The sequence below is a fragment of the Falco biarmicus genome, chromosome Z (genome assembly GCF_023638135.1).
Source record: "Falco biarmicus isolate bFalBia1 chromosome Z, bFalBia1.pri, whole genome shotgun sequence".
Lineage (NCBI taxonomy): Eukaryota > Metazoa > Chordata > Aves > Falconiformes > Falconidae > Falco > Falco biarmicus.
Window position 1 is genome coordinate 34,766,438 of NC_079311.1, and position 25,796 is coordinate 34,792,233.

General features: G+C 41.7%; 1 protein-coding gene across 1 annotated transcript; it reads right to left on the minus strand.

The window, feature by feature from the left end:
* Window positions 1-1,516: 1,516 nt before the first annotated feature.
* Window positions 1,517-23,098, minus strand: MARCHF3 (membrane associated ring-CH-type finger 3). The gene is given in 5 exon segments (XM_056325103.1): window positions 1,517-2,598; window positions 6,028-6,237; window positions 20,174-20,381; window positions 22,832-22,941; window positions 22,943-23,098. Coding segments are annotated over 5 exon segments (843 nt in total). The 3' UTR covers window positions 1,517-2,439.
* Window positions 23,099-25,796: the final 2,698 nt, after the last annotated feature.

The window sequence follows — 25,796 nt, forward strand, 5'->3', positions numbered from 1 at the left end:
CAGTGGCAAATGGCTTGTAAGAATTTCTTATAAGTAATGGGTAACATAACTTCACATTTGGAAAATGAATTCTTTAGAGCTGTATTCAAATTCTGTTGTATAACTGTTTCTGCATTGTCTTTTCTCATATGTTAATTCTTACTGGACTGGCTTTTACTACTTCATACAGGTACTAGGCTGAACAGTTTAAGCACAGCACAATAACATGCCTTCTTCAGATTAAATCAACTGTCTTGAAATAAAAAAAAAGAAATCTGTAATAACGCAGGTGGGCTAGACCAAGTTATTATGCTGATCTGTGTGCATATACCTTGCAGTTTGATTTGATAGTTGTTTTCCTAGTTGCTTCTTAATTCTGTATCCTATTTTTTTGTTTCATGAAACAAAACCAAGACTAGTACTTAAGAATTACACTTCCTTTGTAGGCCAACTTTCTGGGGCACCTCCCAAAGAAGTAAAAGTAGTAGCAGAATTCTGAAGAAAGCTTACCTAAAGCAAGGGTGTAGGCATTAAGACGCTGACAGTGTCCTGACCCAGCTAAACTGTTTTGATTTCTGCACCCCTGGCTAGCAAGTTTCCTTACAACCTAGAACTCTCTGCTTACGTGCACGTGCAGTCTTCCATCCAGACAGTTAGTTGCCTTTGGGAAGAGGTTAAGAGGGTGTTTTTTTTTTTTAAAAAAAAGGTACTACAGGTTTTAGGCCATCACAGAGTTTGTGATACCCATATCTTTAGATTCTTGTATAGTTTTCTCTTGGAGAAGCATGTATTCACTGCTGACCTCTGACCTTATTGCTGAGAGTAATGAGTACAGATCTGCAGGTTCATGATTTTCTTACCTATCTTGGCTTGCTGTGAAACTAGTCTTACGTCTGAATGAGGCTGTTATTGCTTTATATAGGTAGTTGATTCGTATATCCCCATGAAATTGACAAAGTACTGTTAAATAACATGACTACAGCTAGACTGGTCCAAAGAAGAAGAGTAAATTCTTCCAATAAAGAAGCTAACAGCTTTGGTCTTGTGTACTAAGCTTTATCTCCCACAAAGCACACACAACATCAAATAGGCTCTTGTCTGATGGTAGACACCCATAACATCTTGAACTATGGAGTTATAAATTAATAGCTTTCTTACTGTATGTTCCTTTTTATTTGCAGTTCCTGCCAAGTTTGGAAAACAAGCCAGATGGTGGCATTGCAATCGATGCATACTTCTAAAAAAAAAAAAATCTATTCAAACGTTCTCATGTATCAATTTCTAATTCTAGCAGCATTTGTTAATGAAATTTTGTTTAGTTGTGTAAAATAAGTCTCCCTACATAAATGTGTCTCTTCTGAGGGTAAAGAATTGCTGAATGAATTGGGCATAAACCCAAGGGGAACTAGATAATGCCACCCAGGAATAAAGTCTTGTCTTTAAACACCAAATGCAGTTTGGTCACCATAGTTGGCTGTATATTACATTTTTTAAAAAATGCCTTAGTTTTAGCGCTACAATGAGAAACCAGGGTTTACATACACTCTGCTAAATCTATCTGTCAAACTGAAAATTCTGCAGCTTTAAAATAATGCTAATTTTTATGGAAGACAAGTTCCTGCTTCCTAAAACATGTCTAATGATCTCATTCATGATGTATGCACAGTTCTCTTAGAAAAATAAGTTAGGGAAAAATACAATTAGGGTTAAATTCAGCTTGGTGTAAATGTAAACCAGCAGAATATGCACTTCATTGCCAAATATGGTGCCTAATTTGTTGCTTCCGAGTGGAAAAAATACAGTATTTTTTTTCTTTAGAATACTTTTGAGTAGGAAGACCATTCCAATTTTTGTCGTTTCTTTTGCACACGCTAGATTTATTACTGAAATATTTTCCTATTAGAACTTCCCTGCCAAATAGGAAACAGAAGATAATCTTCTAATCACTTCATAGCATTTAAATAATATGCCGATTTGTAGAACTTATTACACACATTTTAATACTCCAAAAATATTGGTATAAAGGCCCTTCAAATAAAATAAACTGGGAAAATGCCATTGCTGTGTTTAGGAAAGTACACCAATTACTGTTCAGCTATCTAAAGAAATAATACCAGAGGAACAGGAAATGATGAAAGCAAAGTACTTTTAAAACCTATTTCGCACTGTTAGTTATCATAGTTTAATATTTTAAACAACAAAAAAGTTTGCATCACTTGATGAAGCAAGTATTAGCATGAGTTTGCAGAATTCCATACAGTATCTGCTAAATAAATAAATTTGGCAGCTTAGTAACTGTCCTATGATTGCAGCATCCATGGTTTGAATTCAAGCAGTGACTTACTCTGCAAAGAGTCTGTAAATCAGAATAGCATGCTCCTAGGTTGTGGACAGTACCCGACCCCAGTGAGTTCAAGGAAAATACTTCTAGTGCATGGCCCCTGTGTAGAACAGCCCAAATCAAACGATTGTCTCCTTCGAATTCCTTTTGAGGGGCTGGAAGCCCAGCAGGGACTGCTGGTTGGAGAGGTTGCTGGCCGACTTTGGGATTAGGAGTATCACCTGCTGATTGGTCTGGCGCCATTCGTTGTATAATCTACAGTGATACCTAAACGATACCTGGGGAAAGAAGAGAGATGCACTGTGTTTAGACTCACTCCAAGAATCAACTGGGGTTTGGGGGAAAGGGCATTCAAGTGGAACAAAAAAGCTGATGAGCAGCCTAATTGGGCAAGATAAAAATGAGCAAAAAGTGGTATGCAAAGTTGAGACCTACCATGTAGATGGCTTGTTCCCCAAGCTGCCACAGTAGAGAAGAAAAGCAGCCTGTGCCCTACTTTCTGCTATTGCCTACCTCTCATTCCCTTTTGTATAACATGAAAAATCTGACATTGTGCCTCTGTCTTTCCCAAGAGCTTGAAGTATTGCTAGCCACCTAAAATGAGAATGAGTTTGGAGTACTGCTGTGCTGCAGCCTGTTAAACTGACACATTAGGTAACTGGCTGAGTAGTGAAGTTTTACAGGTAGCTAAACTGCATGCAAACGCTGAAAGGGTTGTATGTTCTACCATGTAATGCCTTATTGTTAAATGCATCAAAATCAAGATCGCAAAGATGCAACAAGGTGAGTGTGAGCCATCTGCCAAAGTGTGTACCTCAGTTTAGATTGTCTTTGGATTTTTTTATTGTTACCAGCTAACCAATTTCAACCTTAATGCAGTTCTGCTAACCGTGGAAGAGAAATTACTGACTGCTATGTGTGTGTGAGATAGTTTGGCCCTGTATTTATTTTAAATAGCTTACTGCTTATTTTAGTGACTGCCAAGTGTAGTGAGAGTTATGTCTCTGTAAGATGATATGCTTGTGTACGTTTTTTCTTTGATTTGGGTTGCTTTTTTGCAAGTGCAGTATCTATCTTTCTAACTAACTCTGAAATAATTTGGGCTAGACTGTGTTTTAAACCAGCAGTTATGTTATACTGGAAATTATAGGGCCAAATCCTTTTGTACCCCAACCTGCTACTTGATCTTACAGGAGTTAAGATTACCCATGTGCAAGAGAAAGTAGAGTGTGGCCCTGAATTCTTAGTTTAGATAGCGATCTCTGTTTTGTGTCTGAAGCTTTCTTCTTGGGAATAACAGGATTTGTGTGTGTGTGTATCAGTTACAGTGATTAAATGCAGAGAAAAAGCAACAGCATTTTATGGAGAACTTGGCTGTTTTAGAGGAAGGGATAAGATAGCTTCATGGATGCTAAGAAGAGCATCTCTCCTGTTCTGTGATCACTAGGATAATTGTGGTGTGCAAATAATCTATATACCAACTTTTTCATCCAGAGAAAATAAGCTGATTTATTAGAAGTAAAATTCAATTATAATTTTCTTTATTGTCCCAGGACCTAAAGGAGCATTATATCACTTGTTATGTGTAACTTACCCCACAGCACTCAATATATTCCCTGCACAGCCATAGCTAAGCAAGGAGTACAGGATTCTCCCATTTTCAAAAACGAAAGGGCAGGTGCTGCTGAAGCACTTGATGGAGTTAGTACTTCTGCGTGTGAGACTGCTCCTCCCTGCTTTGGAAGTAGGAGCCTCCCACAAGGCAAATACAGGCTGGGGCTTTCCTGCATGACTGATGGGTCTCAGCCTGCTCATTAGACAGAGGGCATGTCTTCCACATGTAGGGTACTCAGCGCCACTGGTAAAGCGGTTGCTTTAAACCTCTACCTTGACTTTGCCTATCTGCCCTCTGAGGAAGCATGTGAAAAGTTCCTCAAGCCTGTGGAATTTATCTGCAGATACACCGGAACATCTTCAAAACTCTTCCATCCGGTGCTAATGCTGTGAGGGCAATGTGGGCACCTTCTGTACTGTGAAGAAAGACTGAGACTCTTCCCCCACCATGTCCCTCTGCTCTGCCCACTGAATTAAATCCAACTACTTAGCCAAACTATTCTTTCCAACTTCCAACCATTTTGGTGCTTCTGAATCATGTACATTAGGTAAACTGGACAGCATTTGAGTTTCTAAGACAGTCATACACAAAAGAAATTGAACAACCTTTGCTTGAACACCTGACAGACATGTCTACACATGGTATTGCAGGAAATACAAGTGCCACCTCACTGCTGGAGCAAGCAGCCACCCTGTCAAAGGGGAGTGCTGCTGCTTCGTGGAAAATGCAAGCAGAAACAACAAAAAGAGAAACTGCAGAAGGCTGAGGCAAAACTCTGAGCTTTCCCTGATGCTCTGTGCTGCTAAAATTAGCCTGCAGTCCTTTATGGATGGGACAGGGTTTCACTGTTACAAATGACAGAAATGAGATGTTACTTTTCATAGTTTTCTTGGAGCTAGGTAACAATGTTGACTTTTTCAAGCTTACTCTAGGGTGAGCATGGGTGTTTCTTGCTGTGGGCTAGCTCTACTAATGCAGTTTTGAAGTGCCATCTCAACAGCTTACATTGACCAAAAATTGCTGAGGAGGGGTCAGCCATACAGTGTGTGGCCATACCCACTGAGGGGGAGAGCTGAGTGCTGGTCCTGTGTGATTAGTGGCCATGCCAGCACCACAGGTAGGGTGGTTTTGCCCCCACTCAGGGCAGCACACCCTCAGATGAGCTTTTCCCCTCACAGCGGCACAGCCTTGCACCACCACACAAGCATTACCCTGTCAGTGTGAATGCTCCGTGTCTGCATCTGCTCTTCTGTTCTCCTCTGGCCACCACAGTGAGAGATGTGAAATGTCAAACTCAACAGTAACCTGGGGTTTTCAGTGAACTCCTAGACCATAACTTGATAAACACTTGTTTTCACAGTGATCCTCTGCGTTCCCTTCATTTCTGCTGAGCCAAATGTTGGTGTGTTGGGGCCAGGAACTGATCTCAGTTTAACAACTTGGCACAAAACAAGTGGCTTTTAGGATGGATTGGCACACGAGTGACAGCACACACGGATGCAGGACAGGAATAAGGCAGCGATAACCTGCACTGTAAAGGCAGCTTCACTTCCACAGAACTGGGTGTAAGGGGTGTTCTGCTGTGAACTTCTCACAGCACCATGAGCACGAGGAATGGGGAAAGCATGAGATAAACCCACATCCAAGGCTTTTGAATTGTAAAATTGGCTAGATGTTGCATTAGAGTAAAACCTGAATCCTCTGTGGCAGCCAGGTTGTTCACCTAAAGCTTTTTTGTGCACTGTGCCTTCACCTTTCATGCATCATCTTTGATGAAATGCCTTCCTGTAGCACCTGCCTTGAACTCCTCCTTGTTACATCCTTGTCTCTGTCTTGCTATACCCTCTGGTGTCTGGGATTTGGGAATCACTGATCCCAAAGGCAAACTGTCTTTCTCATTTTCCAGAGAACCTGAATGGTGTGGAACCAAGAGGTTTCTTGCAGATGTAACCTGAATTTATCAGTACAGAAGGTAAATATAAGCAATGCTTTCATACAATGGTCCACCTGCTCTACAGCACCCTGTGTTAATTAATACACCGATTTGTTTTTTCCCTTATTCCCATGAGCTGAACAGAAAACCAGTACTTACTAGGGTCCAAAAGAGGTAAATAGTGAAGAGTGCGACAGTGAGGGCAATGAGGCCAACAGCTTCTAGCCTACTACTAAAGTGCAGATGGTCCACTGCTCCTCGTAGACACAACCAGCCAGAGATGGTTGCCAGTGGAGTGATAAACAAGAAGCACACCATGTCTCCAAACAGCGTACGTTTCTCATGTTGGGGGCCTGGGTTCCTCAGCCACTGCAGGCAAAATGCAGACAAAGTCAGTGTCAGCACAGGGAGGACTTTGTACCCAAAATGAGCTGCTCACCTGCAAAACATGGACCTGCTGCTTTGAGGAGGGAACATGGACCTCACACAGGACATGACTTCAGCTGTTCCTAGAGGCCTCCCAGTGCAACTTCTCCCCCTCCGTGCCTGCTGATGTGCACCTCTAGTCACGTGTAAGTTTATTCAGCTGCAGAAAAAGCTGCCTTTGAGAAGGGGAAGAGTTTTGCATAGCGTAGCCCCTGGCATTTGGCCACTGAACTGTTTGAGAAACTCTTCTTAATGTGGAAAGAATCATGCTCTCTCCTGGCAACTCAAGAATGCAGAAAATGTTTGTTAATATTTCATATGTTATTTTAAGATTTTTTTTTAACATTCTGCTTGTAATATTGGCAAAGCCATTTTCAACTTGCTTACAGATATTCACATGCAGATAAGAGTTGAATGCACAGAAGGTTACTTTTACTAAAAGGGTAGTAATCTTGCAGAACAGAGTGCTTGAAAGTCATCTGCTAAAGTGAAGGCTGATTGAACAGCTATCAAGCCCACATGCGCACATTTCTATAAACAGGATTTTAGACAGCAGAGATGAAAGAATTTCAGCCTACAACAGTACACTGAGACCTTTTAATAAAAAAATCTCCTCACTCAAGTTGATATTTGAACAGGAAGACTACCAAGATGTGCAATTTTTGCCAATGTAAGCTGTAGGATTTGGTCAAAACCATTCTGCAACATCTTTTTGGTTTTGGTGGTTTGTTTGGTTTTTTTTGTTGTTGTTGTTGTTGTTTGGTTGGTTGGTTGGTTGGTTAGTTGGTTGGTTGGTTGGTTGGTTGGGGGTTTTGGGGGGTGTTACTCTTTGAGCATATAACCATATGCATGGTACTACCAAGAATAGCAAACATTTCTTACTGTGGCACCTGGGAACCCCAGCCAGGCTGGCAGCTGTACATGCTACCCTAGCCACTGAGGGCAAACACACCACACAGAGAACAGGACTGTGCCTGCCCCAGGCAGTCCACAATCTAAGCAGAGGAGTCAAAGCTGGGAACAGGCAATAGAGGTGGAGTGAGCTGTCATAACCCCAGCTGCCTGCATGGGCAGAGCTGGGCGTAGGGTAGGCTATCAATTCCCAGTCAGCACATCCCTCCCAGGCCCCCAGCTCTGAGTGTGGAACCGTGTTGAAGGCAAGGAAAGTCATACTCCTCTAGAGAGCTATTGCATTATCTATTATCAGCGTAACAAGAAGCTAAAGCCACTGCAGCTCTTTGCCAACGGACAGGGATAAGGCTCATGCGTCCTTAAACTTTTTGGCCTCTTGCTCCTCCCAGCATATTACACATGGCAGTAGAAGTCTTGTCTCTTTAGCTCCAGAAACTAAAGCTGGGGAGGCAACTTCACCCCTTAACCAGTTAATACCCTTTATCCCCAGCCACCTCTGTTTTTTTTCTTCTTCCCTATTACAGTGCTACAGCCGTAACCAAGAAGAACAGCAGGACTCAAGAGTTTTGACAAAAGAAGGTAAGACTGAAAGTGTTGTGCAATCTAATGAATATTTCTCATCTAGGTGTCCTACCCCTCTGTTATTTTCAGACCCTGCTTCATCTTTTCCTGCTTTGGCCATACCATGAAAACAAATACAGCATTTCTCTCTCCATCTTTATATGGGGTAAAACAACAGTCAAGAAATTGAGTGCATCCAGGAACTGATCTGTCACTAGAAAGACACAAACCAGTAGACAAGTTTGCCTTAGCCTCACCACATCTCAGATGGAAATAATTAACTACTTCACAGGACTTTTGTGAGATTTAATTGCAAACCAGTAACTCAGCAGCCTAAGATCCATTTTCATGTACAACTCAGGAATTAGGAAAACAGAAAAATATGTTCATAAACATTATTTGCAGGATGTAGGCTATTAAAGAAGGAGACATACATTTACATTTGAACAGGTTTTTCTTTTATTGTGTCTTTATAGACAACACTATAGAGTTGTGTGAAAGACTCAAACTGTTTTCGTTGGAGCTTTCATTCCACTTACTTAAGAGCACCACCAAGGGTGTGTGCATAACAGTTCCAGGTTATATTTGGTTGCTTCTAGACATGACTGGTTGCAACCTTCGCCTTGTTCAATTTCCACAAATCCCTGTAATGTGAAATTGCCAAGAAAATTAGATGAACTGAAAGCACCTGGTCACGCAGATTCTGCTTTTAAAGATGACTGTGAAAAGTTTTTGTGAAAATTATTTGTTTAAAAAGTGACCTGCAAGAGAACTGCTGAGCACCTGCACTTCTCCTTGATCTCAATGGGAATTGCAGCATGTTCACCACTTTACCAGGGCAGACCTTAAATGCCAGTATCTCCTCATCTCAGTGCTATGTGGTGACCATCCCCCCTGTAACTGGGTAGTGAAGAATGCACTGTAACATTTCAGAGTTCAAATAGTGAAGGCTGCATCCTGAAATTGCAGTCTGTTGTGATCCTTTCGGCACCCATGCAGCTCCGCTAGTGCAAGAAGTACTGTTTAGTGATCTGAATGAGAAGGAAGAACAGCAAGAACATGTGAGGAAGCACACACTTAAGCCATGTGTTGTCTCTGCCCTACGACTTTCATGACACCCAGTACAAAGTACTTGAATTGAGACAGCACTTTATGGTGTGCCACTTAACACAACAGCAGACAACAATGGTGTGAGACAACTTCACAGACTGATGGTTCCTTGCACTCCTTGTGTCATCTGACCCATTTGAATAAAGAATCAAACCCAAGCAATTCAAATAGTAGATGAGGCTAAGACAGACAAGAGTAGTATTAAATAATAAATTAAACCCCCACCATTCTACAGTCTAACCTTAAAAGGTAAAGAAATTTCATTAGCTAGTTCTGAAGTAGAAGTCAAAAGCAACAAATAAGTAATTTCAATGGCTGTACGGATGTTAGCCACAGCCCATATCTTCCTCCTGAAGTAGTGCACATGTGTTTCTAAATCTACTTCTGTTTAGATTCTAGGTTTCTGTCTTTTGTTTTGGAAATGTGCACTGTCAAGTTACTCTATAGCTAAAATGCCAAGTCAGAAAATCCCTTTGTGAAACTGAAACCCACACAATGATCCCAACAAAGAGCTGAGCTGATTAATTAGCATAGCATGGGAGTACAGTAGGGACCGGGAAAGAATGAGATGTCAGGCCAGATGCAACTATCAGATCTGCACTACAATACACTGAAATTTGTCTCATTAAAATATGTCAATGTGCTCAATTATTTCTGCAATAAATTGAGACTGTCAGTGTAATAATTTCCATTTCTGGGGGAGGGGAGGAAAGAAGAGGTCATAAAAATGGTCATAGGGTCGTTTGAAGCAAAACGTTGGCCTGCCTGGTAAAGCACCATTTTATCAAGTGAACAGTGATTCATGTTCCTGATACACAGGTGGGGAGCCACAGTAATAAGACATGAACTGACTTTAGCAATGAGAGCAAGCATGAATTCAAGAACAGGTAAGCACAGTGCCTGTTGCACAGCCCAATAGTAGCTTATGACTGACACAAAGACACTGTGCCTGGAGACTAATACACACCTGATAAGAACAGTCCCTCAAAGAGGCATGGGATCCCACCTCATCCCTCACAGTGACACATAGCAAATGGGTTCTGCTCAGAAGCAAAACACACCCCAGACCCTGAGCTCATGGCTGTGCCTGCAGGACACCTCTCTGCTCCCTCATGCCATCCCTTCAGCGGTGGCTGCTGCTGCTGCTGCTGCGTTTGTGTGGACCACACACTGTCCCACCACAGGTGCTCTCCACTCAGCCAAGCTCAGCTAGGAGCCGGTGTTGCTGAAATGACCCAGACCATCCATCCACCAAGGAATGGGCACTCTCGAAAGGGCAGATGCAGCAATTGGTCTGCAATCTTCAGCCCCACAGCTGAAGATCCAAGAAACATCTGCCTAAGTCTGCAGGCAGTGGCAAAGCTCTGCTGAGACACGAAGGTGAGCTCCATTGCTCAGAAAGATTGCTTTAACTGGAAAACAGAAAGGGCATCAAGAAAACAGAAAGCCCACACCACATGATGGGACTTTAAAAGTTTGACTTATTTATCCCAGAAAAGTCATGCTCCAAATGCATCCTGGGGATGGCCACAAGAAGGGAGAGCTGAAAGGGGACATCAGTGAAGTGCTACTTAAGCTAATGGACAATGTTGACGTAAGAACAAACAAGTAATAGCTGGCCATAAATAAATTTAGGTAAGAACCAGAAAAAAAATCCCAGCCTGCAGAGGATCCAGCTCTGAAACAGCTTCCCAGGGTGTGGTGTAGGCTAAAACTCCCAAAGCTGAAACAGTTTTATGAAGGAACTTACTTATGTTTTGAAAGGGATTTTTGATGTACTGCATTTGATGTGAGAAAACACTAGCAACGTACCTGATGTTCCTTCACCTCATACACTGACATGTGTAATGCGCATATAAGGATTTGTTGCAGTTCACAAAGCAGAGTTGAATTGTATTATCTGAAATTATAAGAAAAATTAGAGCTCTTGACCTTCACCAGAGGGCCTCTACTCCTCTTTCAGCTGAATGCAAATTCTAGTGCTCAGCAACGTAATGTGGATTTGCAACAGTCCCTGGGAGGTTTGTGGTCTATGAGCCCACTACTGGCTTCCAAAAATTTATCTGATATTTAAAATTGCATGTGAAACCACATCTATGAAACTGTCCCAAATATGTTTTCAGTGTGGAGGTACAGAGGTGTTTATTTCACATCCACAAATAATCTGAAACCTCAGACTCCTGAGATGAGCGAATGGGCTCAGCTTCCTTCTAACCAGTTTACTTCTTCCTGCCTAAGCAAATGTAACTGGAGAACTGCTCGTCTGAAGGGGGACACAACTGAGGCATTCGCGCAATGTGACAGCAAAGTGAAGCCTCACATTTGGAGAAGGACATCATCAGAACAAGCAGAAACTGAGGACCAGAACACCTTGGAGAGGCTCACTCTGGGAATTTATCTAACCTAACCAAAATGAGCTGCCAGTAGAAAGCTGCTGTAAAACGCCTCCACAAGTTTGAGCTGCTTCAGTGTTGCCAAAGGCCAAACCCTGAAATCGTTCACCTCTGTAAGTCTAACTTCAATTAGATGACTCACAAATGCTAAGTAAAGTATGTGCATAGTGTTTTCCACATCAGATCCTAAGGCTACAGCCTGTTTCTACTGGGAAGACAATTCTAGTTCACTACATTTTCCTTTGAAAATTGATTTTACGTAAATGTTGCTGGAATTATACCAGCAGCAAAGAAGATTCCACAGAGTATGAAGAAAATCCTTCACACTGCTTTTTAGTTAAAAGTATTGAAATAGTTACCACATATGAAGCTGGGGGGGAGAAGACAGGAAGGGTTTGTCTTCCCCAAATGTGTTTCCCTTTGAACTAAAAATAGCTTATTATACATCAAACATATCAGTTAATTCTTTTCATGCTGATAGCTCTACAGTGAATCTTGATGAAAGCACTCTGTACCCAAGCGGAACTGCCCGCAATTGTTGTTGTTTCTGGTTTCATGCCAGCAGTGACCAACAGGAGCATTTTGCCTTGGGCTTTAAGCAAAGAAAGAGTGATATTGCGTGGGTTTTTAGGGTGTTTCTCTTGAATGAAGAACATTTTTAAAGACCAGGAGCACCATTTAAAAAATGCAATGACACCCTCAAAAAATTACATCTGAACAGCTTTGTTCAAATCCTTTTTTACTTGAAAAAAAGTTTTAACCTTTGTCAGTGAAACGTTTCAGAACTAAGACAAACTACATGTAACTCAAAATAAAGTCGCCCAGACCAGAATTATACGTATTTTTTTTTCAGTGCAATGAAACATTTGGAGTGATAAACTTTTCTACGTTAATGTTTTTTAATGAAAACAAACATTTGACAGTTACTTTTCAGTTGAAAAAATATTTCAGGGTTTGGGTTTCCTGCTTAGATCAAAAATTTAGTTACTGGCACAGTGTTACTGTCTTCAGTAAGTGATTTTAGAAAGGCCATGGTGACAGCTCACAGACATGCTCCTTTGGTCCTAGAGGCAGAGGCCTGTGTGACTGTCAGCTAGGAGCTGAAAGACCTGACCTCTGTAACATTATTATGCTAATGTTATGTCCTCTTTGTAACTGAGTCTGCTCTTATTTAAGTTTAACCCTTATTTTAACTCCAGTTTCAGGGAATATTTTAATTGTGCATGTCTGAATGAGACAAAGCTACTTTTTGAAATAGCAAATTAATTTCATTTGCATGGTTTTGTAAGTGGGAAGAATACATTATCCATTCTCAGGGTGGTGTATGATACACCTTTGAATGTTGTCTGGTTTTTTTTTTTCTAAAAAGATTGAACCACAGTGCAGATAGGAACCAACCCTAGGTGGTAGCTAAGTGTAGGGAGAGTACTGCAGGCTGTTGCTGTCACACCATAACTGAATTTGCAATCTGGACCTTGTGTAGTTTGCCAACTGAAAACCAGGACTCTGATATAGAATGTTCCACCACATAGCAATTATACAGTGGCTGGTAGATGTGGTGTTTAGTTTCTGGATTACACAATCTCAGTGTCTAAAAACAGGATCAGTAATTCTCCGATACTGAAAACAGACAACAGAACGTGCTAAATTGTGCTGAAAAATCTGTGAAATTTCTTGCAGATCCAATTATACAATATTATGTTCTTTAATATCAGTCTGGCTTACTGCTATTTTTTCCAACTATCCGCTTTTAGTTTGTATTTCAGGTGATGTTTCTAACAGGTAAAAGATTTCCAGATGTCTCAAGAAAATAGGTTTTGTGGAACTCTAGAAGAAGCAGTATTTCCTTTTATCTGTATGTTTTTCAAAGCTCCCATTCTATTTTAGATTAATATATTCCCAATTAGGCAGACAAATGTATGCATTCAAGAAAATCAATCAACAAAAATCACATTTTGCATTTTAAATCAAAAGCAACACAGATTTGCTATTGGCAACACATATTTCCACATCTTGCAGATATCTGATCTACAGGCTCAAATATATGGAAACTAAAGACATGATAGATAATAAATGCTTGGTAGTTCTCCAAAAAGACAGATACAATAAAATTTTTCATCTTAGCACTGTTTTTTTCTCCAGAAAAAGCAAACTCTGACTGGCTTCTATTGGTGGCAGGAAATGTTACCAGGACAGACATGATAACCAGGCAGTGCAAAACTGCATTACAGAATCATGATGTCTAAACAAAAGTCACCAAAACCATTATGTAAAACAAAAATAGCTGTACTTTTGAAAACTCACAGCATCTTCCCTCATCTTAAACAACAGCAATTGGCCTTTTCCAAAGCTCCTGTTTCCTCTCTGTTCGGCTACTTTCTCCTGAGAACTTTCCTCACCATTTTTTGCCCTTGATTGCTAGTCCTTTAAATTCAGGAAAGAGCAGTTACAGATGTGATGGTTTGAAGTCACAGTCTGGTAATTGACAAGTAATTTTTTCTTTTCTTCTTTTTTTTTGGGGGGGGGGTGGGGGGGGTGGTTTGCTTGTTTTTGCAGGGGGTGGGTTGCTCTTGATTGCATTCTTGCTGTCAGTACTATAAGATTTGTGCTTGGGAAAAGTCAAGCACTGTAACAAGACTTCTCTGCAAAGAACATAAAACAACTATTTCATTTCTCTTTAAAGGAGAGGTAACAGCTTGTTGTGTTCTCTGGATTTTTCCCCATTAAGAATGAATAGAGTACAGTATACTAGGTGTAAAAAGTGCTCCTTGAAGGGGTTATGTTTTTCAAACTGTATGTGTTGGGGAGTTCATTATTTATTTTTGTAATACTTTCTGTAATTCAGACATACTTGTACTGGAAATCTAGGTGACTGCTTCAAATTCTCCCTGTGTGACTTGGGTCTCGGGGACATTTTTGCAGCTGAAGACAGCTAGGTACAAAAGCATCTCCATCACCTTGCCCTTCTTATTTTGCCCTTTTGGGTCAAGAGGGGAGGAATGATGTACATACTTAAGTTATCTGCTCCCACTCTTAATGTGCTCTATTGACAGCTGCAGTCCTTCCAAACTTGCATTCATGAAGGTTTTCCTTGCTGGTGACTATGCTGAGTCACTGTTTTCCTTCTGGCTTTAAGAATGAGACTTCCACAAATCATGTGCAGCAAATCTGGTATCTCTTCGTTAGACTAATATAATGCTAATGACTTGCTTCACTGAGCAGGGAGAGGAAAAATAAGTAAAAAGATTCCCAACAGATAAAATCAATGTGACTCAAAAGCCTTGCACAAAAAATAAATTCATATTTCAGTGTAAGGCTTCTGGAAGTTTTAAATTATAATGTAAGCTCATTTTAACTACTTCCTGCATAGATGTAAGTGTAAGGCTTTTTCTAAATTTATTTTAATTTTTTTCTTTTCTAGAATGAGCTGTACAGCCAGCAATAGGCTCGGAAAAACTGAAGTTAATTTCTGCCCATTATTGTGATTATTATCCTGACTATTTTTTTTTTCAAGTCATGCTCTTTAGCTTATGAGTTTTATATTGTTAATCAAGTGCTTTCTGTTTGTTTGCTAGAAATGAACCAATAGATACCAAATCCTGGTTGGTTTAAAACACGTAGATAACTTACAGGCAATACAAGCCTGACTTATATGGTTGCATAATGTTCTTATTTAATATTTATGTTGTGGCTGGTTGTTGTCTAACAAATTTCGTTGCACATAAATATGTTGTATTCCCATGTTTTGTGTCTGTTTCTGTACTAAACCAAGTGGAAGTAACATAGATGCAATATGGAAATTTAAATGAAGATGATATTAAATACTTATATAAAGCTTGCCTAGTCTTTATGCTGAAACATAGCAAAAGCTTCTACTTGAATAATGTCACCCATTTCTAGAGTGTGCTTCTTTCTGTGGATTGGCTGCATTAAAAAAGCAGGCAACTCCCCTTTTAGATATAAGCAGAAGGTCTACAAAAGCCACAAACTGAAACTACCGCAGTTTGATTTCACTGTGTTTGTTTTGAGATCCTTCCAGATTTGCAACAAGGAACATCAGGTCTATGCATACAACCACCGTATTGCAGGTTTTCTTTCCTCTAGTGTCTAGAGTTTCTGCTGCTTCAGTCTGGGTCCTCTGCATCAAATACAGCCAGGCTCTCATGGGAAGTGGAGTGACCAAGACATGGGACAGAGAAGCAGGGCTACTCAGCAGTAGCTGCTTTTCTCATTGAGAAGCGTCATTCCTAGGCACATTCATAATGAGACATCTATGTGCCCAAGCACACGTCCCACACACCTCTAGTTTCCACCAGACTGTACAGGGGTGCTGTGAGTCTAGCACACAGTAGAAGAGGTTGATTCAGACCTTGCCTGCAGTTCCTGAATTGATTTTTGCAGTAATATGAGCTCAGGGACTGACTGGATATGCATGTACTGGTAATGTGTAAATGGACGTCTTTAAGGTTACTGGCAAATAGCTCCTTTTAACTGACTGTAGGGCTGTGGATATCTCAAACAATCCCCTTATCTGAAAGAGGAGTTCTGAAATCAAGCGGCATGGCTAGACTTGCTCTGCTGATGCCTGCCAAGTGCCTAAATAGCAACATATTGCCTAGCAAAAATGTGACTCCAAATGACAGTTCTGAAAATGCTACAGAAAGGTTATCCTCCAATAGATTATGTCTGATTGATGTCAGTGATTTCAGATTTTAACTTTGAATTTGAATAAATTCAAAGCCAGAGCTTGCCGGGTGCCTTGCAGAAGGGAGATGAACAGAAGGACTCAGTGATCTTCAGCATGAAAAAAACTGGTTTTGATCATAATCAGTCTCTTGCTCCTCTGCAACAATGTATCATGATCTCTCCAGTGCAGCTGGAGAGACAAGTTCGTGAGTGGCTAAGAAATAAAGAAGTTCCAGATCCCAGTGGAGGGCTGAGGAACATCAACCCAGCCTCTTAGCAGAAGTCCTACCAGAAGCAGGGTCATCTGGAGGCAGTGACAGTTCCCACTTAGCTCATTCCATAAGCAAAGCAGTGTAAGTGTAACAAAATCTGTTAAATGGGTGACTAATGAGGGCTCAACAAAAAGGAATTCTTACCAAAAACTGTAAAATCACACAGCAGGGCACATTTGATACATGCAGGCCAAAAGTATGGAGACAAGGAACTGCAAAGGAGACCACTCCTTTTGGCTGACCAACCTCTGACCAAAAATTGTGGAGGAGGTGAAATGTGAGCATTTTCTGGTGTGTGCTTCTTTGACTTGATGCAGAGCAAGTCGCAGAGCTCTGATGGTGGATGGCAATAAACAAATCACTTTAATGATGAAGGAGGTATTAGTAACCACCATAGTGTCTGATTCATGGTTCAGAAACACAATACTTCTGCAGAAAATAATCTGAGTTAAAAAAATAAATTGGCCAAGAATATCTGAAGCTTCTACATTTTTGTACCCTATGTGTGATGGAGGCAGGAGGCAGGATATAGCTGTAGGTATGTCCCTTGTATCTGAGCTAAAGATCTCCTGTTTGAGTGCATGGGCCCACACACTTAGTGTGAACATGAGCAACTGCTTAAAAGAAGGCAAAAAGCCATCTTGCAACAAATTTTTATGGAGCACTGGCTTTCATTTCATAATGAACTAATGGCAAACTAGCAACATGGTGAGGGTGAGGGGATGGGGAAGAAGTGCTATGGGTTCACTGGCCCGTTCTGATCAATCATGAAGCCCAGCAAGAAATCCTCTGCTGCTTCCATAATAATGCACACAAGGGAGGCAGGAATATGGCTGACCAGTCAGCCAACACTTACTGCTCACTTCATTTCAAGCCTACCACTGTTACAGCCTCTCCTGGGAGCCAACAGCAGGAATGAAGTCAGATAAAGCAAATCTCTAGATAAAGCAAATGAAGTATCTCAATTTGTTTCCATTGAGATTTCCTTCACGCCCACAGCTAAGCCACTAAGAAGCAGTGATCAATCCAATGAAGGGATAAGGAGAAAATATAATACCATGTTCTCTCTTTTTCTTTTTCTTTTTTTTTTTGGCCCCTTTAAGAAAGTGAATAGTACATTTTTCAATAGTCAGAAATGCTTTTTTTTTTTTTTTCTTCCCGATAGAAAATCTTCAGGAGAAAATATGAATATGATGATTGTTTCAAGCATTTTTATATTACCTGTCACTGACCAATGGATGGGATATATTCTCTGCACGAGATAGGGCCTGCTGAGGAGTTACTGGATAAACTTCTATAGGCTATGCTCTACAAATTACTTTAAGAGTACAATAGTCCCTCTTGACCTTCTAAAATGCATTGGTAAACACATCATTCACCTCCACTGAAAGGCCATTTACCATTTCCATTATCTAGTTCAGATGAATCTTTGGAGACCTAATTATCCTACTAAAATCCCCACCCGAAACACACATGCATGCACACACACATACATAATGGAGTTAAAAGGAGGTGGCCACTCTGCCTTGTCGCTCATTGAAACACTGCAGCAGGTTTTTGTGAAAGATGATCCTGCTATACCTGATACACCTCCCTCCATCCCCTTATACTCTAGGTAATGCAGGGAAGCAGATAGGACAGTGCTTTTAGGACACAGAAATTGGGAGAATCTGGCAACTTGCATCTGCTTTAGTCATGTTTTGTGAACGTTCAGATTTGCTGCAATTATTTGCGTGAGGAGGTCTTTGGATTTCAAAGCAATAAGTATTAAATAAATACGAACTTTAAGGACAAACTTAAATTATACTAACAGAAACCAAGAAGTTTGGCTAATATCTTTCTGCTTAATTTATCCCCTTGCATACAGCTCATCTTAGCTACTCTGTCTCTGCTGCTGTCAACTTCAAAATTACACCTTCAATTCCCTCCTAAACTGAAAACGTTCTCCTCATATAAGATCACAAAAGACTTCAAAAAAGTCAGTTGCTTTTTTTATGACTTCTCTGCAACTGCATGTAATTATTGATTACTGCACTAAAATACTGTGGGTATAGTAGCCGAGAAGCAAGAAAAGATTAGGTAGTAAAGAGAAAAACATCAATTAACAGTGTGAACTATGTTTTAGAAATGTTCTTGTACCTGATTCTCATTTGTCCTCAGCTGAAAAAGAAAATACAGCTTTATCATTATTATTGTTATTATTATTGTTGCTATTATTTATTACTGCTTTTGCCAAAGAGAAGCCTCAGTTCATCCTGGAATGATGAAGCAACCAGACTGCTCCAGCCTGGGCAGGGTTAGCTTTGCTTTCAACTTCTTCAAGCATCATTAGCTCTGAACAATGTCATGTGTGATTTGTGCAAAACAAGCCTCAACAACAGCTGTTGCAAGGGAACATCTTGAAGAAGCTGGACTCTCAAATGAAACTGTTTACGTTGCACTGCCTCAGTATCACTTATCTTTCTTTTCAGAAGGCAAATTCAGAGTAGCATTGTCCTTGTGCCAAAACCACAACCAAAAACTGCTTGGCACAGGCTCAGAGCAGCTGACTGAAAGAATACGTTATAATCTTCATTGGAGAATGCTCAGTCATAAAGATTTTGCTGCTCACTCACTGGCAGCCTGAGAATGCTCAACAGCAGCATTTCTCAAACCAGGATCAGCTTCTTGGGAGAGGCTGAAGTCCTGCTAGAAGCACCAAACAGCAAGCTAGAGGCAACTGAACAGAGCTGGCCTAGGCTTGCTCTGGTTAAGGCTTGACAAGACTACAGGTCTTGTGCTAAATACCATGTCACATCTCTTTTTTGTGGATCTTAAGGAAAAATGAAGATATCCTTAGGTTTAGATATAAAATGCACATATCTAACTTAATCCAAGATAAAGCAGTTTTGATAGTCTTCAGTGAGCTCCCTCCCTCACTGCACAGGTCCCTGACCAACCTCCCAGCAGTCAGTTTTATCCTGTATCCTCTCAAATGTGAACACGAGGAAAACAAAATCCGCCTCCCTCAACCCCCACCTTATTTTTAATACCATATCTCTATCAACCAGTTCCACTACAGTTTACAGGAATGATGAAGATTCACAGGAAAGGCATGCTGTCCTGGACACATGCTTGGCATTAAAATGCCTGTATCACCAACCGGTACAATAAGATGCTTCTTATTTTATAAAATGCCATTATTTGTAATTCACCTTTAATTCCAACACAAACCATAACTTTTACTCCCCCTGTCCCCATTAAAATAGGGGAGGAGAAAGAACATTAACAGCTTAAAGATAGTGATCTTGGCTTCTTTCTTCTTTTCTTTCTTCTCCTGAGGACAAAAAACCCCAAACCTGGCAAACTTCAAGAAGCCACTAAAGCATCTCTAGTTGGCAAAATTTAATTCTAATAGGTAAGGGAGAAACAATTGTCCAATTCACTGCTGAATTTGGTACACAGACAAGAAGAGGCCAAAAGGTCACTTACAAAGAGCTAAGCATGCCATACACTGAGCAAGAAAAACTTCTCCTTGTGGGCTTTACATGGAAACTAGATTTATAAGGGTCCTCAGTTTGTTACGACTCTCAGAAGCAAGGGAGAAAAAAAGTAATTCCTGACCTATATTTAATATGCTGAATACTGGTGGTTGTCTTGCATTCCACAGAAACTGTTACTTCCATCCTCTGCCAAGCTGGCTGGTACCCTGTTCCCCAAACCTTCACTCACATTTACAGTCAAGCAAACTCATGGAACCCATTCTTCTTGTTTTGATTTAGTTCAAAATAAGGGTTTTGTTATTCCTGCCCTTTCCCTGAGCTTCTGTGCTTATCTTGCAGAGCCCAAAGCTCATAGCTTGCTTTGGCTTTGGTGGAGCTGCAAAGGCTCTGTGATACCTACATAAAAACAAACATGATTTACTCATTAAAGCTAAGCTTTCAGGGATGTGCTCCATGTACTGACCTCCACCAGTGGCCTGGGCTTGTGCTCCACTGCAAACCTGAAGTGGCAGAGTTCACAGTAGCTGGTGTTTGAAGATGACAGCCAGTGCTCCAGGCAGCTGCGGTGAATAGTCCCCAGGGTCCCTGTACATTCACAGGGGGAAAGCAGGTCCTCCTGACTGCTGCCCTCGTGGCAGATCCTGCACATCGGCTGGTCGTTGAAGGGGCTACTGGAGAAGGAGAGAAAATTACTGGTCAGTATACAGGGCTGTGTTGCAGCCTCTACCTCTTTCTCTCTGTATGTCATGAATTAACTATGTGGGAAACATACAGCTTGTGTACTTTGCTCTGCAGTTAGTACACCAAGCTGCTGGGCTAATGGTCACAGGCATTTTGGTACTGTTTAAAATACCTCTTCTGTGGGGGGAAAAATGTTAAGAGTGAAAAACATCGAGTGGCAGATGAAAGACAGACAACCAAGTGCTTCTGTACCTTTCTATTTCCCACCTCTTCACAGTGCAGCAGTGCAGCCACTTCAAGAAATCCCTAAATGCATCAGGGAAGTTTTACACCTGCCTCAGCTGGGCACCTCTTATGCTAGTGGTGATCCATGCCCTCATTCCTGACCTACAGGGTAGCATCTCTTGTGCTAGTGATGATCCCCTGACCTATAGGGTAAGCTGTTTTCAGTGATCAACAGCAAAAGACTGCTGGACCTGAAACAACAGCACCTTGCCCTGTAGCACTGTGAAGGCAGGGTCATGTCAGGCAGGTGTGTGCAGGCAGGAAGCTCCTGTCCCTGGGGAAGGTTTCCCTCTCTTTGGGGTAACAGCCCATGAGCAGCTCAAGGAGTGACATCAACAGCACTGAAAAGGACTGTGCCAAACACATCCCTAGCACACCGCTGCCCATGGGTATTTCTCCTGCATTGCCTCCGTTTTTCTGCTGGTGGGGTACTGATGTGCAAAGGGGCACGGGCAGTCCTCCTGCCAATGAAAATCTAGAGACTCTGGTTTTAATGATTGAGTTTATTTATTTTACAGAGTATTCTTTCAGGAAAGAGGAAGGCAGTCATGTGGCTGCCTGGGGTGCTCAGACTTCGCACAGTGGAAGGAAAGCTGTAGGCTGCAAGCACCAGTGCTGCTGAACCATGGATACACTTCACTGCAGCTTCAACTCAGCCCCTGCACCTGTCAAGGCTGAGAAGGTCAATCTTTTGGCTGAGGTCTGGGAAATGAAAGCTCTCCCTACTGTGGGAGAGGAGGATAGAGAATGTCTGAAGACAGATATGTGAGAGGACGATGGAGAATGTCTGATCTGGCACATGAGAGAACAGCTGGGTATTGTGAAGGAAAGCAAGAAAGATAAATATGGTTATCTAGTAGCAAAAAGGTGTCTGCATGCTTGTAGTGGTACATAGCTATGTAACTTCATGAACGGGTTTCTGCCCTGAGCCTGGTGGTACATACAGCTGCGGTTTGTGTCCGGGCTCAGAGATATAAATATGAGTTTCTCTGTACAATAACGTGTCTCTGGTTACACCACAAACGGAGTCCGTGCCTTCATACGCCATACCCTACCACATAGCCACTCAGGTGATATCCTCAGAAAAGCAGGTTTTGTCACTGTTGCTGTCATTGGCAGATAGCATGTGGTGGCACACAGCTATTCCCTTTGTCCCCCTGCTGGCTCTTTGCAGGCTGCCACAGGTAGACTCACTCAAGTGTAACCTCAGAAAAGTGTAAACAAGCCAACTTGCTTTTTTCAGCCTGCCTGGTAGAAGGGTATGAAGTTATGCTCAATGCTCTGCACACACATCTGAGCTGTGCAGAATGCACAGGGTTTAAAAAAGTTGCTATAAGTAAAGGGGAAAAAGCCCTTTCAAACTGTCACATCACATATGCAGCAGCAGTTAATAATTTCACTTTTCACATGAGTGCAGGGTCTTGGATTATGTTCACTGTTTTGTGAAAATCCAGGGCAACTTCAAGACCTATGCACTCTTTCCAGCTTCACACCAGTGAAGCGAAACTTGATGTTGACCCAATTATCAGGTCTGGATACGGAAAAGCATCCTTTTACTTCTTCTTGCTTCTAATGAAAGCAAAGTAAACCTGAAGCAGGCTAACGTTTTGTAAGGTATAGTTTAAAGGCATGTTTCATCAACTAATCTGCCATTCTAAACCAACAGAAGAAAAAGCTGCTCTCAGTCACTTGGGTGATGGCTGAAGCAGCAACACTTGTGTGTGCCTCTCTGCCAGAAATAGCTTTGTCTGGCTGCTCAGCATGCTGGCTTAGGAAGTGTGAAGGAAACGTGGCACAGAAGTGCTGGTGGCAGCGTGCAGGCTAAACACTGCATCCCATGCCAGCTGGTGCCCACAGAAGCCTCCCACTACGTATCAGGCAAATTATTGTAGCTGGTGCACTTGAGCAGCAGCAGCGCTAGACAGCTTGCTTCCCCCTTCTTCGCTGAGTATAGTGGTGAGGGCTTAATTACATGTGCAGCTTAACTATTATAAAGATAGGATGAGGGTTTAATTACAAGTGCACCCTGTAAGGCCCTCATGAAGCATGTCACTGCATCTTCCCTTCAAGCACCCGTGGGATTTGTAGGTGGGTGACAGCTGGGGAGCCCATGCAGGGAGAAGGGCCCTGGCCCATCCTGCCACTCCCTACGTACCTCTGCGTGTTGAGCGTCCGCATGACGGAGGAGAGCAGCTGCCCATCTTTGGCTGACACCTGCATGACATACTGCAGGCAGCTGCTGGCTGGGCCACCACGGCTGCCACCCGCTGAGCAGGGTCTTGCCGCTGGGTGCTGGCGGGTGTGGGCTCTCCGGCAGGACTCCTGGCAGGTGGCTGCAGTAGCTCGTCCTCATGGTGGTGGGCAGCGGGTCCCCATCTAGGGAGGAGGGAGGACAGGGTGGTGTGGCAGCAGAAAGGGGCATGTCCCTCCTTGTTTGCAATTCCGCCCCACTGTTTGATACCAGGCATGAGAAAAAACATCCCTCCGCCCTGCCCCAGCCCTCTGAAATGCGCCCAGCAGGGAAAGGAAGCTTACAACGTTATGTGTCATGGAAAAACAGTCTGTACATCTCGGAAACAGCAAGCTGGGGCTCTGTGCTGCTTTTTTTCTCTGCAGACTCCTGAAGTCATGAGTGATAAATGTAAAAACTGCACCTTTTTGTCTTTTCCCCCCAGCAAATGCTGCGAAGGAATATACAACCTTCACCTTGTGTGTTTGTAAATTTAAAGGCTGCCCCTGTCCACCAAAGGGGAAAGTTATGTCTTGGAGGAGGAAGTGGCGGGTCAGCACCAAATCTCCTATGAAAACACTCCACTGCTGCTAAGTGCCTTCCATCACTAACCCATGGCAGACCACAGACCTGGCAAATAATCCTGTACAGGGCTTTTGTCACACAGACCTGCTTGATAACAGCCATCGTGCAGTGATATTGTGCCACAAGGTGAGGTAGAAATGGCAGCCTGCCTCTGTCTTTCTTCTCTGCTTTGCTCTTTCTCCCATCACTTAAAGTGTATTTTGTATGATGCTTGAAATGGTGATAATTGGAAAGCAAGGGTTATGCTGGTAACAAAGAGCCTGGGAGTGTAGATTCCTGATACCTTTTGTATGACGGTCCTTGCTGGGTGTGCTTGTCAGTGAGAGGAGGCTGTGACAGCAGGCAGAACAGCAGGCCACATGCCTGCCGGCTTGCCCACCCAACAACCGACCATGGGTTGGGGTGGATTGGTTCCATGGGGAATGGGTGGATTAATCCTTCTGCAAAAGCAGGGAAAGACTTCCTAGCGTACTTTGAGGCATTTGGCTGAAGTCACAGTTAAATGCTACAGGTTACTACTACGATATTCACATGTAGAAATCAGGCATGTTTGTCTGCACTGCATTTAACCCGGACACCACTGTTACTTGTGTAGTACCAGTATTGCAGCAGGGAAGAGTGTTTAAAAATTAAACATTAATACACTCTTTTAAACAGAGGTATTTCTCTGGGTTTTAAAAGAAATCCTGTAATCTGATATCACTAGATTCGAGCAAATGGCAGTGCTAACTTTCTGCAGTCTCCTGAACGGATGTCTTTGGCAGTAGAGTGTAAGGATGTGATGGGAATGCTAGACCACTTAGAAAGGTATCTAAAACAGCAAAATGCTCAGCAAAGTGTTTATTTTACAGGATTTTCCCAGCTATTTTCAGATCGTGCATACCACAGAGAGCAGAATTAGGCTGATGAGACAGCTTACAGGGCATATAGTGTTCAGGGAATGGGAAAGGGAATCAGACTCTGGCCCTCATTCACAATGAAAATTAAGCAAATGGCTGATTTCCAAGCCATTAACACACAAAAGATGCAGACTTTTTAATAGAATAAGAGCCATGGACTCTCCAAGGAGACCATGGTATGAGCAACATTTCAGTTTTAAAATCCATGCTGAGACTGTTTATCAAGAATATTCATCAGCTGAGTAGCTGCTTCATTTAACTTAAAAAGCCTAGGTGGTACCATGCTTACAGACCCATGCTACTAAATTATGTATTTCTTTTCTGGTTGCTTCACTGACCTCATTAAATTCTACAGTGGGCTTATCGTTGTGTATGAAGTAACAATCCAAGCTTTTACAAACACATCCATCAGCCACTTGATGAGTTCAGAGCATTCGCTGAAGCATCAGATGATGCAACTAAATGCAGAGCTTTAAAGCACACCAGGAATAATGTAGCTATATCCCACCGATGATGTTAATTCAAATTTCTGTGTACAGTACTGCATTAATATCCCACTTTGGCATAGCAAATACATGTAACCTCTTTCTACCTAACTCTTTTTTTTAAAGAAAGTTGGAAGTTACAAAATATTTTCCTGATTTCAGAAGAATCATTTTGACACTAAATCAGTGTATGTGCATGAAAGCAGTACAATTACAGATTTAGACAATATGTGCTTCAATACTGAACCCTAGGATAAATAATAAAGATTAATTGTCCTGAGAAGCACAGAGATCCTAAGCAAACATGAATTCAAAGACTTCATTAAGGAATAATAATTCTTAATATCCACAAACCCCAAAGTCAGTATTTACCCGTATGTATGTATTATGTCCCATCAGAATGTTTTTCATGTGAAAGAGGTGGAAATCTGTCACAAGTACCTTAACAGAAGAGGAAAAATTAAGAACAAAAGCAGGAATATGTGTTTAGATGTTGTTTAGGGAGAGAAACAATGTTAAGTGGGGGAAGTCAGAATATCAACATTTATTTCAGCTGTCAGAAAATTCAGAGTAAAGTGGCTGAATTCTACATGACGGATGTATGTTTGAAGAAACCTAGTGATTATTTCTTTTTTTCTTTTCTTGTTACTACATCTGCTCCTCTTGCATGTCTCTCATCTGTGCAAAATCTATTTTAAGACTACCTTACTAGTGTAATATTTAAACCAGAACTTTTCCCTATTCTAGTTTTTCTGCTTTGCCTTTGGTACCAGTCACTGACTCCATCTTCTCACCTCCATGGCATGAGAGAGATCTGACGGGAGCTGGCAAAGTCTGTCTTTTAGAGTGAATCTCCACTTACAGCGCTATCTTCCAACCATCACTGGTAAGTGTATAGTTCTTAGTATATGTCTTCACTTT